This window comes from Bufo bufo, chromosome 1 (genome assembly GCF_905171765.1).
Source record: "Bufo bufo chromosome 1, aBufBuf1.1, whole genome shotgun sequence".
Taxonomy (NCBI): Eukaryota; Metazoa; Chordata; class Amphibia; order Anura; family Bufonidae; genus Bufo; species Bufo bufo.
In genome coordinates, this window is record NC_053389.1 from 318,455,006 (window position 1) to 318,470,444 (window position 15,439).

The window sequence follows — 15,439 nt, forward strand, 5'->3', positions numbered from 1 at the left end:
TAAACCACTCACTGATATGACCAGAAAGGGGGTAGATTTTTCTTCCTGGTCGGTAGAGGCGCGTAAGGCCTTTTCTAATATCAAGGAGAGTTTTGCTTCCGCTCCCATCCTAGTACAACCTGATATTTCGTTACCCTTCATAGTTGAGGTTGATGCTTCTGAGGTAGGGGTGGGTGCGGTCTTGTCTCAGGGTTCCTCTCCTGGCAAATGGCAACCGTGTGCCTTTTTCTCAAAGAAACTCTCCTCCGCAGAGAGAAATTATGATGTGGGAGATAGGGAATTGTTGGCCATCAAGTTGGCTTTTGAGGAATGGCGCCATTGGCTAAGGGGAGCCAGACACCCTATTACCGTGTTTACTGACCATAAAAATCTGGCCTACTTGGAGTCAGCCAAGCGTCTGAACCCGAGACAGGCCAGATGGTCTTTGTTCTTTTCAAGGTTTAATTTTGTTGTTACGTTCCGCCCTGGGGTTAAGAATGTGAAGGCAGATGCCCTGTCACATTGTTTTCCGGGAGGTGGGAATTTTGAAGACCCGGGTCCCATTTTGGCTGAAGGTGTGGTGGTCTCTGCTCTTTTTCCTGAATTGGAGGCAGAGGTGCAGGCAACCCAGTCAGAAGCTCCTGATCTTTGTCCTCCTGGGAGGTTGTTTGTGCCTCTCGCTTTGAGACACAAGATTTTTAAAGAACACCACGACACGGTCCTTGCTGGGCACCCGGGGGCAAGAGCCACACTGGATCTCATCGCTCGGAGATTCTGGTGGCCTGCGCTTCGTAAGTCGGTTGAGGGTTTTGTGGCAGCTTGCGAGACTTGCGCTCGTGCCAAGGTCCCTCATTCACGGCCATCAGGTCCTCTCCTTCCTTTGCCCATTCCTTCCCGTCCTTGGACACATCTGTCCATGGACTTCATAATGGACTTGCCTCGTTCCTCGGGGAAGTCTGTGATTCTGGTGGTGGTGGACCATTTTAGCAAAATGGTGCATTTTATCCCTTTTCCTGGTTTGCCCAATGCTAAGATGCTGGCGCAGGCATTTATTGACCACATTGTCAAATTGCATGGGATTCCTTCAGACATAGTCTCTAATAGGGGCACGCAGTTTGTTTCCAGATTCTGGAAGGCTTTCTGTTCTCGCTTGGGGGTTCGGTTGTCATTCTCTTCTGCTTTCCATCCGCAGTCGAATGGCCAGACAGAGCGCGTCAATCAGAATCTGGAGACATATCTGCGCTGTTTTGTGGCGGAGAATCAGGAGGATTGGTGTTCTTTTTTGTCCCTTGCTGAGTTTGCTTTAAATAACCGTCGTCAGGAGTCCTCTGATAAGTCACCATTTTTTGGTGCATATGGGTTCCATCCGCAGTTTGGGACTTTCTCGGGAGAGGGCTCTTCTGGTTTGCCTGATGAGGACAGATTCTCCTCGTCTTTGTCATCTATTTGGCAAAAGATTCAGGATAATCTAAAGAGCATGAGTGAGAGATATAAGCGTGTGGCGGATAAGAGACGTGTGCCTGGTCCCGACCTGAATGTTGGTGATCTGGTGTGGTTGTCTATCAAGAATATCAAATTGAAGGTTCCCTCCTGGAAGTTGGGTCCTAGGTTTATTGGGCCTTACAAGATCCTGTCTGTCATCAATCCTGTTGCCTACCGTCTTGATCTTCCTCAGACTTGGAAGATCCATAATGTTTTTCATAAGTCCTTATTGAAACCTTATGTTCAACCTATTGTACCCTCGCCTTTGCCTCCTCCTCCGATTATGGTTGATGGAAATCTTGAATTTCAGGTCTCTAGGATTGTGGATTCTCGTCTTGTCCGCGGTTCCCTCCAGTACCTCGTTCATTGGGAGGGTTATGGTCCTGAGGAGAGGATGTGGGTCCCAGTGACGGACATTAAGGCCTCTCGTCTCATCAGGGCTTTCCATAGGTCCCATCCTGAGAAGGTGGGCCCTGAGTGTCCGGAGTCCACTCCTAGAGGGAGGGGTACTGTCACAGCCAGACAGCTGAGAAGCGCTCACAGGAGCTTCTCAGATCCTCCTCCTTGAATTTCTTTGTTTTGGTTTAGTTTCTCATCTCGTTAGTCTATCTCAGCTGTCATGCAGTTAGACTGATCGCTACCCTTTAAGTTCCTCCCCATAATGCAGTAGTGTGTGGCTGATACAACTTCCTGGAGTGTGTGTGCATGCTGTTCCCAGTTCCCAGTTCCCAGTTCCTTGTTCCCAGTCGTCAGTCGTCATTCGTCTGCAAGATAAGTGCTGTTTATGTATTTATGATTTTGTCTTTTCTGGATCCAGGTGACCCTGACTCCCTCCGTGTCAGTGTAGGGAGCCGGTGGTCGTGTCCCTTCACTATTGTAGGGTCTTCAGGTAATAGATAGCCGAGGAACGTGGATATGCGGCCATCCACCTTTGGGGTGTTCGCATAGGCTGAGCAGTGAGGGAGAGCGGCAGGTCTATTGCAGGGGTCTCCCTTTGTTCCTTAGTTGTGGATCCAGAGAGACATTGTTTATATGGTATTATCTTGTTTCCTGTACACCATCCATGACATTAATACAAGCCACTTATTAATGTATTGTTATCATCCATATTGCCTCCTTTGTTGACTGGATTCATTTTTCCATCACATTATACACTGTTCATATCCAGGTGTTACGACCACCCTGCAATCCATCAGAGGTGGCCGTGCTTGCCACCTCTGATGGAGACCAGGATCATGGGAGTGCACAGCATGGCTGTAACCCCTGGATACAAGCAGTGTATAATGTGATGGAAAAATGAAGCAAGCCAGCAAAGAAGGCAATGTGGAGAATCACAATACATTAGTAAGTGCCTTTCCCTACATAATAAATGCCATTTGCTAAAGTGACACAACCCTATTAAGCAATAAAGGTGAAGGAATGAAAACAGGAGCAATGTATTTGCTTCCATTTTGAGGTGGCTCTAGGTTGGAATTGCTCTATGAAATGCTATAACATGTCTATGTTTTTCAAAAATCTGAAGAGATGCCCAAAAAGGGTGTTGCTAAAATGTTTACCCTTTGACATCATTAAAGAGGTTGTCTCACTTCAGCAAATAGCATTTTCATGTAGAGAAAGTTAATATAAGGCATTTACTAATGTATTATGTGTTATTATCGATATTGCTTCCTTTGCTGGCATCATTACATTTTTCATCGCATTATACACTGCTTGTTTCCATGGTAATGACCACCCTGCATTCCAGATTGGTGGTCGTGCTTGCACACTATTGGAAAAAGGACCAACCTAGGTGTGGTCCCATAGGCCATCTGACCAATGATTGGTCAGAAAATCTGGCAGATAATCTGTTGGTGTAATAGCCACATTGTTATCAGTAAGATAAGGATTGAGCTTTAATGAGTGTCTGTAAGGTCAGAGAGCAGAGATAAGGAGCCCATCAGGTGAGCTAGCTGATGGAGCAGAGAGAAAATTCAGATCCTGCTACTAGAGCATCTCAGCTATGTACAGAAAAAAAGGACTCCATATTTTTAATAAAGACCAATTGAAAAAAAAATATTTTTAGCTCAAAATGAGTACAATGCAATAATATAAAAAAAAACTGCACCCAAAGGTGTACCTAGCCTTTTACTCTGTCTACATGATAAATGTCATTTGCTGAAGTGAGGCAATCCCTTTAATTACAAACTAAGCTACTGTCTGCTAACCTATAAGTGACAACTTCAATTCTTTTTAGCAGTTTAAAGACATTTAAAGGGATTGTATCATAAGCTGCATTTCATTCTAAAGTTTATTTCTGTCATGAACCAGCGGTTGTGAACCCACTGTGCCACGTGTCCTACCTCTAAGTGAAACCCTTGATCTTCGCAGTACCCCTGATGGTGGGGATAGACTTTCCCAAGAGGAACACCTGGTCGCTACCTCTTGAGGATTGGCACATGAGGCAGATGGTCCAGGTGGACCAGGAGGTACCTGAGCAAGATACCAGAGGTACGGGTGTTGTCAGCAGGCTGAGTCATAACCAGGAGCAATGGTGCAGGACCGAAGGATGAGGCAGAGGCAAAGTAAAACAGGCAATAAGTCAGGGCAGGCGGCACAGGTACAGGTCAGGCAATCCGGGTCAGCAACAGGAGAGTCAAGGCAAGCAGGCAGGGGTCAAACAGGTAGCAGAGTCCAGGAATACAAGTACGAGTCAGAAACACAGGAACATAAGCAGATATCAGAAACCTTAGCAGGACACAAGGACCTTGACACTGAGGCATCTGGGAAGGGGTCTGAGCCACTTATATATGTGCAGGATGGCTATGATTGGTCACCAAGGTCACATGATCCAACCCATAAAGCACAGGAAGTGACACGCGCTGGCCCTTAAGGAAATGCTGCAGGAAACAAGCAGCAAGCATGCTGTGGCTAGGGCTGAAAAGAAACACTGGCAGCAGATCACCGCAGAACACGGCGCCCGGGACTGCGGCGGTAAGCAGAACAGCAGTGCACAGTAGCCACTGTTACAATTTCATATTTTGACTCTAGCTCCCATTCCTCTTTGGATTGTTTTTTCTCTCCGATTTACCTTATTTTCAGTTTTCTCTTATCCCCCATGCTTGAATCCTACTTTCTGGTTTGTCATGTGTCTGCTGTCCCATCATGCCTTAAGGCAGTGAAATGTGTCCTGACATCAGCAGATCATGTGACACTAACCACGCCCCTTTTCTTACCAATGACGCTTGTGCGTCCTGTATTACAAGGCTCCAATGCAGGACGTAACCTACAAGTGACTATTGATACAGATTCACCACCTGGCACAATGGCAGGCTAATAATTTTAGGATAAGGCAGTTTTGATAAATGGTGGTATTTTAGGAAAGTGATATAACAGTGATATGTGTTGGCCGGGATACATTCATATTAGAACACTTCTTTTAAGGATAATGCTAATGAGACTTAATAGGGGCAAGACCACTTTTATATGGTACATAGCTGCCTCGCCAACAGATGCTTATAGTATAATTTACAGCCAATATGGATTGTTAGCAGGTGGAGATATAAGAATATAGTGCAGGGATCCCAGAAGAATTCGCATTCTATGCGTCTCTCCTATAAACCGGTCAGCACAGTAATACAATAACTGCAGTCTACAGCTTAGGCAACAAGGGGGGATCGGGAACTCTCCAAATGTCCTGCTTCATTATAACTAGTAATGGCTAGTTATGCAAATCATTACCCTAATATTTTATAAAAAATATCTCCAAACCAGACATGCGGCTTAACCCTTCAAAGTAAAGTAATTTGGAGGCAAGGCAGAAGAACACACAAGACACAACCCCAATGCTTTAGTCACCCACACTGATAAGATGGTTGTTGGGCAGACATCCCCAACCTCCATCCTACCAATATGCTTGACCTAAAGGGGTATTCCTGTTATGTGAAGTTATCCCCTATCCCCTATCAGATCATGGGGGTTCCTACCGCTGGGACCTCCACCCTTCTAATAATTATCCCCTATCCTGTCGATAGGAAATAAGTTCACATAACCAGAATACCTCTTAATGGGGATAAGCAAACAAGTTACTGCCAGACACTTGAAAAATGGCGTATCTCTTCGGACAACAAAGGATCAGACAGGATGAAATCCAACATGCCCAGTCCTTGTTTCCCCCAACATCAGATTGGTAGCGGATCCTGACATTAACCTACTGTGTACAGATAGCAGGAATGGAGCTGTCCCAGGTGCTAATTTCTATGTGACCTTTTCCCATATGTTGACTGAACTCCTGAAACTGACACTATTTGCATCCTCTTATAATCCATTCACTAAATTGTATGAAAATGTATCCGTTACAATCTGTAAAAATCCCCCATAAATAAAACATCCTCTTAAATATTTGATTTTTTTTATAATCAGCTAGAAATAGATTGTTAATGCTTTAGATAAGCTGACTATGACAGTGAGACATCTGCCGGTTCTCCAGACCCCCGCTGTGCCATCAGCACCATCAGCTTGGTGGGGGTCCAGTCCGTTAACAGTTGTTAAATCTTTTTACAATCTGGAAAATTTCTCGTGACAAAAAACAACCCAGATATCCTAGTGCACTGGCTAATTGGTGGATCAGACACAAATATTAGGCCATCTATGGGACCTTCACAGTGATGAGGGTGACGTATCAGTCAATAACTCCACTAGGGCAACTTGAGATCCCGGCGAGGCTACCAGCAACTTGTTAGTAATGGCGTCATATTAGGCTCAAGCATCAGAACACGTCACATGCATGTCCTATAATGTCCTGTGTTCAGTCCCAGGGACATTTTCAGCTGCAGATGTGGCAGTTATTCTCCTTAGACCCCATGCACACCACCATATTTATTTTCTGAATCTTCTGAATGGAAGCAGACCCTTTCATTTTAATGAGGCCACAAAAAATGTGTGCTGTCTGCATCCATAGGTCCGCAAAGAAAGTAGACCATTTTACAGACAAGATTAGGCATTTTAACAATGAGGCCAGCAGAAAATTGCAGTATGCAAACGGCCGGTATCCAGATTTTGCGGACCACTGAAATACATACAGTCATGTGGATGAGCCCCACCAAGCTTGACATTCATCCATAGAGATAGCTCCTGAGATGAGTCCTCAGGGACTGACCTTGACGGTGCAAACATGACATTGACTGTTCTTTAGCCCCAATTAATACGGAACCTTTTAACCCCTTAACATGGGGAATGCCAGAGAAAGCCCGCTAAAAAAGAAAGGGTTAAAAGTCCATTTAACATTGCTGTCTATTCATTTTCAGATCATTAAAAAAACAACTAATGCCACATGGGAGAGCAGGCCACGGACACAGACCCTATTTACAGCCAGGCGGTATGAGGAAAGAAGTTCCAGCCTCATCCAGTACTGACAGCTAATTAGTTTATTTTAAGCGACATTGTCGGGAAAGGTACATTATAATAATACATCAAAATTAGATTTAATTAATTGTCAAAGATAATAAATCGTGTGTACAGTCTGTCTAATTAGGCATTTTTAACGTACAGATCTGGCAAGAGCCAAGCTCAGTTGGGTAACGCGCTAACCTGACAGTGTCACCTGATACCAACTTTAAGCTTTAGCATTTAACCCTTTCATATTAAGCAGAAAATTTGTGAAGTCAGAAATTTCTAACGTGAATGAAGGGACGTTTGCAGGGGGAGGGGGGGCGTTAAAGCGATTTGTGTGAATAAAGTATGCTATCTTTCCTCTTTCCAGCTTGTTAAGACATGCATTGCCTGGCATCTGGGTGTTTCCTTATGACATGTTGCCATCTGGTGACTGACTTAGCGAACTGCATTATCCTCAGATCATGCCTTCCTTTGTGCTTTTATTCAGCATGAAATTCACAGAGAGCAGGTAGATCAGAGAAAATAAGATAATAGCTGGAGATCAGGGGCCGTGGTATCCAGGATTACACAGCCTGGCCATGGCGGCTGCCCAGCATCCATATGTGTGCTCCATACAGACACTAAATGTTATTTTCTGCTTGGATTCATTGTTGTCAGAACTGTCAACCGCATGGTTTAAAGATCTATTCTAGTGCTAATGGGAGCCCCGGGGAGTAGTGTGACTCTCCTCAGCCACAGGTTGGGTGTCACTGGACTTCTAGGTGACAGATAAGAGGAGACAGCACATCCTTCTCCTGCTCAGCAATTGGGATTAGAGATCAGCGAATCTTTAAAAATTCTCTTTTCCATTGATTCTCCATCAGCCTGTGAATCTCAGACCTGGTGGATTGATTCTCTCATCTAACACGGCTTGGGCAAATAGGTAAAGAATGATGTGTTATTCTCCAATATGTGAATCACTGCAAATCTTGAGCCTGGTGAATTGATTCTAGCCTCTCTAATTATGATATATTATACAATAGTGTGAGATAGATAGATAGATAGATAGATAGATAGATAGATAGATAGATAGATAGATAGATAGATAGATAGATAGACAGATAGATAAGATTAGATAGATAGATAGATAGATAGATAGATAGACAGACAGACAGACAGACAGACAGATAGATAGATAGATAGATAGATAGATAGATAGATATAGATGCGTGTATTCTATAACGTTATGGGAGATGTGTGAGTATACAGAGAGAGAGAGAGAGGTGTGGATAGATAGATATAGATAAATAGATATGAGATTGATTAATAGATAGATGATAGATAGATAGATAGATAGATAGATAGATAGATAGATAGATAGATAGATAAATAGATCAATGGATAGATAGATATGAGATAGATAGATAATAGATAGATAGATAGATAGATAGATAGATAGATAGATAGATAGATAATAGATAGATAGATAGATAGATAGATAGATAGATAGATAGATAATAGGCGGATAGATAGATAGATAGATAGATAAATAATAGATAGATAATAAGATAGATAGATAGATAGATGATAGATAGATAGATAGATAGATAGATAGATAGATAGATAGATAGATATGAGATAGATGGATAGATAGATAGATAGATAGATAGATAATAGATGATAGATAGATAGATAGATAGATAGATAGATAGATAGATAGATAGATAATAGGCGGATAGATAGATAGATAGATAATAGATAGATATGAGATGGATAGATAGATAGATAATAGATAGATAGATAGATAGATAGATAGATAGATAGATAGATAGATAGATAGATAATAGATAGGTAATAGACGGATAGATAAATAATAGATAGATAATAACATAGATATGAGATATATATATATATACTAGCAGAAGGAGCCGGCTTAGCACGGGTATATTTCATCTATTTCATTTAATGTTTGTGTGTGTCGTTAAAATATATCGACAGTATCCCCCATAACAGTGACCTCTACAGCACCCCGCCCCTTAACAGTTAACTCCACAGCCCCTCACCCCTTAACACTGACCCCCCACAGTGCCCCGCCACTTTAAAATGGGACCTCCACAGCAGCCCATTCCCTTAACTTTGACCTTCACAGCAGCCCGCCCTCTTTAACAGTGAGTTTCACAGCACCCCACTCCCTTGACATTGACCTCCTCAGGGGCCCGCCCCCTTAACAGTGACCTCCATCCTCCACAGTACCCTGCTGCCTGAACAGTGACTTCACAGTACCCTGCTGCCTGAACAGTGACTTCACAGTACCCTGCTGCCTGAACAGTGACCTCCACAGTACCCTGCTGCCTGAACAGTGAGCTCACAGTACCCTGCTGCCTGAACAGTGACCTCCACAGTACCCTGCTGCCTGAACAGTGAGCTCACAGTACCCTGCTGCCTGAACAGTGACCTTACAGTACCCTGCTGCCTGAACAGTGACTTCACAGTACCCTGCTGCCTGAACAGTGACTTCACAGTACCCTGCTGCCTGAACAGTGACCTCACAGTACCCTGCTGCCTGAACATTGACTTCACAGTACCCTGCTGCCTGAACAGTGACTTCACAGTACCCTGCTGCCTGAACAGTGACCTCCACAGTATCCTGCTGCCTGAACAGTGACCTCCACAGTACCCTGCTGCCTGAACAGTGACCTTACAGTACCCTGCTGCCTGAACAGTGACTTCACAGTACCCTGCTGCCTGAACAGTGACTTCACAGTACCCTGCTGCCTGAACAGTGACCTCACAGTACCCTGCTGCCTGAACAGTGACTTCACAGTACCCTGCTGCCTGAACAGTGACTTCACAGTACCCTGCTGCCTGAACAGTGACCTCCACAGTACCCTGCTGCCTGAACAGTGACCTCCACAGTGCCCTGCTGCCTGAACAGTGACCTCCACAGTACCCTGCTGCCTGAACAGTGACCTCCACAGTACCCTGCTGCCTGAACAGTGACTTCACAGTACCCTGCTGCCTGAACAGTGACCTCCACAGCAGTTGCCCCTTCAATAGTGGCCCCTGCCCCCTTAACAGTGACCTCCACAGTGTCCACCCCTTTAACAGTGGCCTCCACAGGGCCTGCCCCCTTAACAGTGACCTCCACAGTGAACGCCTCTTTAACAGTGACCTTCACAGTGCCCGCCCCATTAACAGTGACCTCCACAGCGCCCTGCCCCTTTAATGCTAGGGCTACACGACGACATGTGTTGCGCAACAATTTGTCGCAACAATTTTTATAACGATAGGATTTGGTGTCGCTCTGCGACATGTGACATGCTGCGACTGCGACACGACAGTCGCAAAAATCCATCCAAGATGGATTTTTCTGAGACTGTCATGTCGCAGTCGCAGAATGTCACATGTCGCAGTGCAACACCATAGACTATCATTATAAAAACTGTTGCGCGACATTGGTGGGACATCAATGTCGTGCGACACATGTAGCAGTGTAGTTGGGCCCTATGTGTCGTGCGACTTATTGTCGTCGTGTAGCCCTAGCCTAAAGCTGACCTACAGCAGTGAAGAAAAATGGCTGAGTTGTTATGGAAACCTGGAGTAAAACTGTGTGTATGTGCAGACTAAGGACGTGTGAGCTTCTATTGGCTGATAAGAAACATGTGATCATGTGTATGGCAGTTGGGATAGGAAGAGAAAGACCTGCAGGCCTTTATTGGCTAATGCAGGTTATTTTTTGGGAATATCTCAGGAACGGTACGTCCTAGAGAGCTGAGACCCCCACAAGATTTCTTTCCAGGTAGTAAGGGATGTGTATACCAAGTTTCGTTGAAATCGATGGTTGCGTTTTTGAGTGATTGCAGATCATACATACATATATACATACATTACATACACACACATACATACACATACTCACATACATATATACGTTGTTCTTTATATATATATATATAGATAGATAGATAGATATGAGATATATAGATAATAGATAGATAGATAGATAGATAGATAGATAGATAGATAGATAGATAGATAGATAATAAGATAGATATGAGATAGATAGCCAGACATTGGTATGTGCCAGTCAGCGCGGTGTACTTGGCACGGTAACCTTGGAGCACAATAGCTCCTGTGAGCTTCTCCTCTCCTAATCCACATTACAATGCATGTCTTCCCAGCAGCAGGAGCAGCAGGTACTGGCGCTTTGTTAATCTTGAGAGGGTCTGTATAATAGAAGACATATGTACCCCCAGCCTTGGTGCTCCAGTCTCGCCAGCCTAGCAGACAGCACTGCATTGTTGGAGCGGGCAGGATTTATGGGCTCACTGATCAGTGATTCACAGCTCTCAGACACTGATTTCATGTGTCACACGTAAAGCAATGACAACAGATCCATTCGGTCCACCCTGAAGGACGCCCTTGGAGTTAGAAGAGAATAATTGGGAGCCATAAATGACACACTCAGGATGGAGCTGGGGACACACACAAGATGTTCCATGAATGCCCTTGGATGCAGATGAGGAATACATGGGCAGGAGGCTGTATTAAGCACACGCTGCCTAATGAAATCATTATTTCCAGCAGTTACATTAAGTAAAAAAAAAAAAAAAACATCCACTGGAGATTCTCTTTCCAGGCAGGCGATTAATTCACCAGCATGTTAGATACATGGCTGGTGCGTCTAGCCCACTAGTAACCCTTTGTTTACTGCATCCGTAAAAGGACACTAAACCTAAAGTCTGCCTCTTGCCATAGTGTAGCTTACTAGGAGATCAGCTAATATCATCCACACATATGTATAGAACGAGTTCAGCTCTGGAGGGATACCCGGTTAACCAGGGCTGATGTGAGCAGACATATTAGTGGACTTCCTGACAATACTCCCATTGAACCTAAATGAATGTTATACACAATAGGCTGCACAGAAAATGAAGATTTTAGGTTTACTGTCCCTTTAAGAGCTGAAGGCTCCCTAGCTGATAGGAGTTCAAGTCTGCTAGAAGCTACAGTGGATTACTGAACCTGGAGCCTAGGGAAAACAGAGTATATTTCCAGTTTAACCTGTGATTTACCTCATTGACTGCATTGTTTACAGCTGGGGGGTTGTGTCCACCTTTTCCTGGGACTGGTTTTTCTGGGATTTTCTCATTGTTTTGGGTGGTTGTTGAATGATAGGGTTTTAGGAACATGAAGTCACTCTTGGCTGACTCTGGGGTCAGGCACACTTTATAACAGTAGTTTTGGGAACCACTCCCTGAAGACTCCATACAGTTGGTTTGCACTTTATTCCCAGATGAGATTTGCAGATTGATATTGGAATTCTTGAATACATCTTCTGAGGATGCAGATCTCATGCAGCAGCAACAGGTAGGCATGGAGGAGCACTTGTAATCCTGCAGGGACAGTCTGTCTTTGTGACATTTAATGATGGTGAGGACAATGATAGCCACTAGGAATGTAAAGGACACAGAGCCAAGGGACACTATTAAATAAAGAGTTAGAGAGGAAGTGGTGGAGGGATCTGAATTTAGGGGGGGGTCATTCAGTTCTGATGGGGTCTCAGGGATGCTGTCCACCACAGTCAACACTATGGAGACAGAGGTGGACAGCGCAGGTTGACCATTGTCTCTGACTTGGATCAAGAGCCTGTGCCTTGTAGCATCCTTGTCCCCCAAGGCTCGTATAGTCCTCAGCTCCCCAGTATATAAGGCAATGCTGAATAAGGTGGCATCAGTAGCTTGGAGAATCTGGTAGGAAAGGCGAGAGTTCTGGCCAGAGTCAGCATCCATGGCTGAGACTTTGCCCACCAGGTAGCCGGGGTCCGCATACCTTGGCAGAATCTCGGTGGCCACAGTGCCATTCTTAGGTAAAGGGGACACGATCACAGGGACATTGTCATTCTGGTCCAGAATGAAGACGTTGACGGTGACATTGCTGCTTAGTGGAGGGAAGCCAGCATCTTGAGCTTGGACCCTGATCTGGAAGTTCCGGATCTGCTCATAGTCAAAGGAGCGCAGGGCATAGATATTCCCACTGTCCGAGTTGATGGACACATAGGTGGACACCGGCATGCCCTGGATCTGCCCCTCCATGATGGAGTAGGAGAGGTAGGCATTCTGGTTGGAGTCCGGGTCCAGGGCAGTCACTGAGCAGATAGAAGCCCCCGGGGGGTTATTCTCGATCACATACACAGTGTAGGAAGGCTGCACGAAGGTGGGCACGTTATCATTGATGTCCGTCACTTGCACGTTGATGACTTTCTTGGTCATCAGCGGAGGAGAACCGAAGTCCCTGGCGCTGATGGTGATGTTGTACTCCGACACAGCCTCCCGGTCCAGGACCTCGGTGGTCACCAGGGTGTAGTAGTTCTTGTAGGACGAGTGCAGTTGGAAGGGGACATTTTGGGGTATATCACAGTTGACATCCCCGTTGTCTCCAGAGTCCCGATCCATGACGCTGATGACGGCTATGACTGTCCCTGGAGGGGCATCCTCCATGACTGGTGTAGACACCGAAGTGAGGATGACTTCTGGAGCATTGTCATTCACATCCAGTAGGTTGACCAGCACCCGGCAGTGCACGGCCACAGCCGAGGGACCCCTGTCCTTGGCTTGGACGTACAGTTCATACAGATTGGACTTTTCATAGTCTAAAATCCCTTTAACCCTCACATTGCCGCTGCGAGACTCCACCATAAAAAGGTCCCTCACCTTCTGGGGTGCATGCCCGCTGAAGGAGTATTCTATTTCCCCATTGGTGCCCTCGTCTAGATCGGTGGCATTCAGCTTAATTACAAGGGTTCCCCGGGGCACGTTTTCCTGTAGACTGACCCGGTAAAACGTCTGGTCAAAGGTGGGAATATTGTCATTGGCATCCAGAACACTCACTATAATCAAAGCGGTGCCAGATCGCTCCGGCACCCCTCCATCCATGGCCGTGAGCAGGACTCGATGTGTCTTCTGTTGTTCCCTGTCCAAGGGTCTCTCCAAAACCAGCTCAGCAAATTTGCTTCCGTCGCTCCTGCTCTGCACCTCCAAGGAGAAGAACCCGTTAGGACTCAGCTTGTAGGTGCGCAGGGAGTTAGTGCCCACATCTGGGTCCTGGGCACTCTCCAGGGGGAAGCGGGCACCAGGAGTGGCTGACTCCGTCACCTCCAGCACATAATCCTGCCATGGAAAGCTGGGTGCGTTGTCATTGATATCCAAAATATCCACCTCGACCCTATAGAGCTCCAGGGGGTTCTCCATCACCACCTGCAGGTGCAACGAACATACCGGCTGGAACTCGCAAACTTCTTCCCTGTCTATCTTCTCATTCACAAATAAAATGCCATTTTCCAGGTTCACCTCCAGGTGCTGTTTGCTGCTTCCAGACACGATCCTGAAGCGCCTAGATGACAGCTTGGAGATATCCAAACCCAGGTCCTCTGCGATGTTCCCAACAAAAGCCCCATGGTCCAGCTCCTCTGGGACAGTGTACCGGATCTGGCTGGAAGCAGGGACCAGGCAACAAGTGAGTAGTAAAGGCAGGAGAACCGGTGCAGACCATGGTCCTCTCCTCAGATCCCACCACCACATCTCCTCCACTACAGCGGCTGAGGACGTTCTCCGAGCACCGGTCAGACCTAATGCAACTCAACAAATCCTCAGGCAAAAAAATCCTCCTTCAGCTCTATCCTCTGTCACTGGGGAACCTGGCTCCAGCCAAGATCTTTTAATCCAATCTGATAGCAGAAAATCGGAAGCTCTTTGCTACATGTGAGGATCTTGCTACATAGACTTGTGTTTCTTCAATATACTTTCAGTAATCCCCCCTCCCTCCCCAGCTCCCTAGTCAGCCACCCACCCCTCCCCAACTATTTTCATTTTAGAAGAGGGCTGAGGGAAGGGAGGGATCCAAATTCACATTACAGCTTCTGTATTGGTGGACAGAGACATGGTGAAGTGAGAGATGCAGTTTACAGCTGTTGGGCTTAACCCTTTGCACCTAGTGGGATAGCTGACTTAAGCTGTGGATGAGAATTGCATTAGGAACCCTTGTCTCTGGCAGCAGGAGAGCTCTCATAGAACTGGTGATGCTCTTTGGCAGCTGATGGGTTACAGAACACCAAAGGGTAGTGTAGCACCTATCATCCATAGCAGCACTGTCTCCAACCAGGCTGTGCACAAACTGCACATTAGTAGTCACCTCTTGCTGATCACGGCTGCAGAAGACCAGATATGTCCAAGTTCCTTGTGAGGAGCAGGTTTTGTGAGCACACCTATAGGCGATGCTGCAGAGTGTTTGTGTGTTTACTGCCATGGTATATGTAGGTGTTAATAAACGGGATGATTATAGTAATTGTGTCTGAGTCTAGACTTTACTCCTTTTAACTCATTGTTGGCTGGAGCATAATACACATAGTAAAGCCAACTTCGTTATTGGCATGATGTTTGCTAAAACCAATGATAAATTATATTTTCTATCAGTGCAAGAGACCAAACAGCCCACAAATGAAATGATGTATCTTCACCGTGCAAATAGGTGTGTCCTGTCCATACTTCACCATGCACTAAAATCCATAAACAGCTCACTGTAATTACTGTTCAGGGCTAAATACATCACATTTACATGAGTTGATCAATAA

At 45.5% G+C, this 15,439-nt stretch overlaps 1 protein-coding gene across 1 annotated transcript in view; it reads right to left on the reverse strand.

Moving 5' to 3' along the window:
- The window catches only part of LOC121009265 (protocadherin-10-like), a 140,355-nt gene extending 125,965 nt beyond the window's left edge, over positions 1 to 14,390 (reverse strand). The window contains exon 1 of the mRNA XM_040442300.1: positions 11,886 to 14,390. Within this exon, the coding sequence (XP_040298234.1) occupies positions 11,886 to 14,390 (2,505 nt within the window). The remainder of the gene's footprint in view (positions 1 to 11,885) is intronic.
- Between the last annotated feature and the right edge of the window lie 1,049 nt (positions 14,391 to 15,439).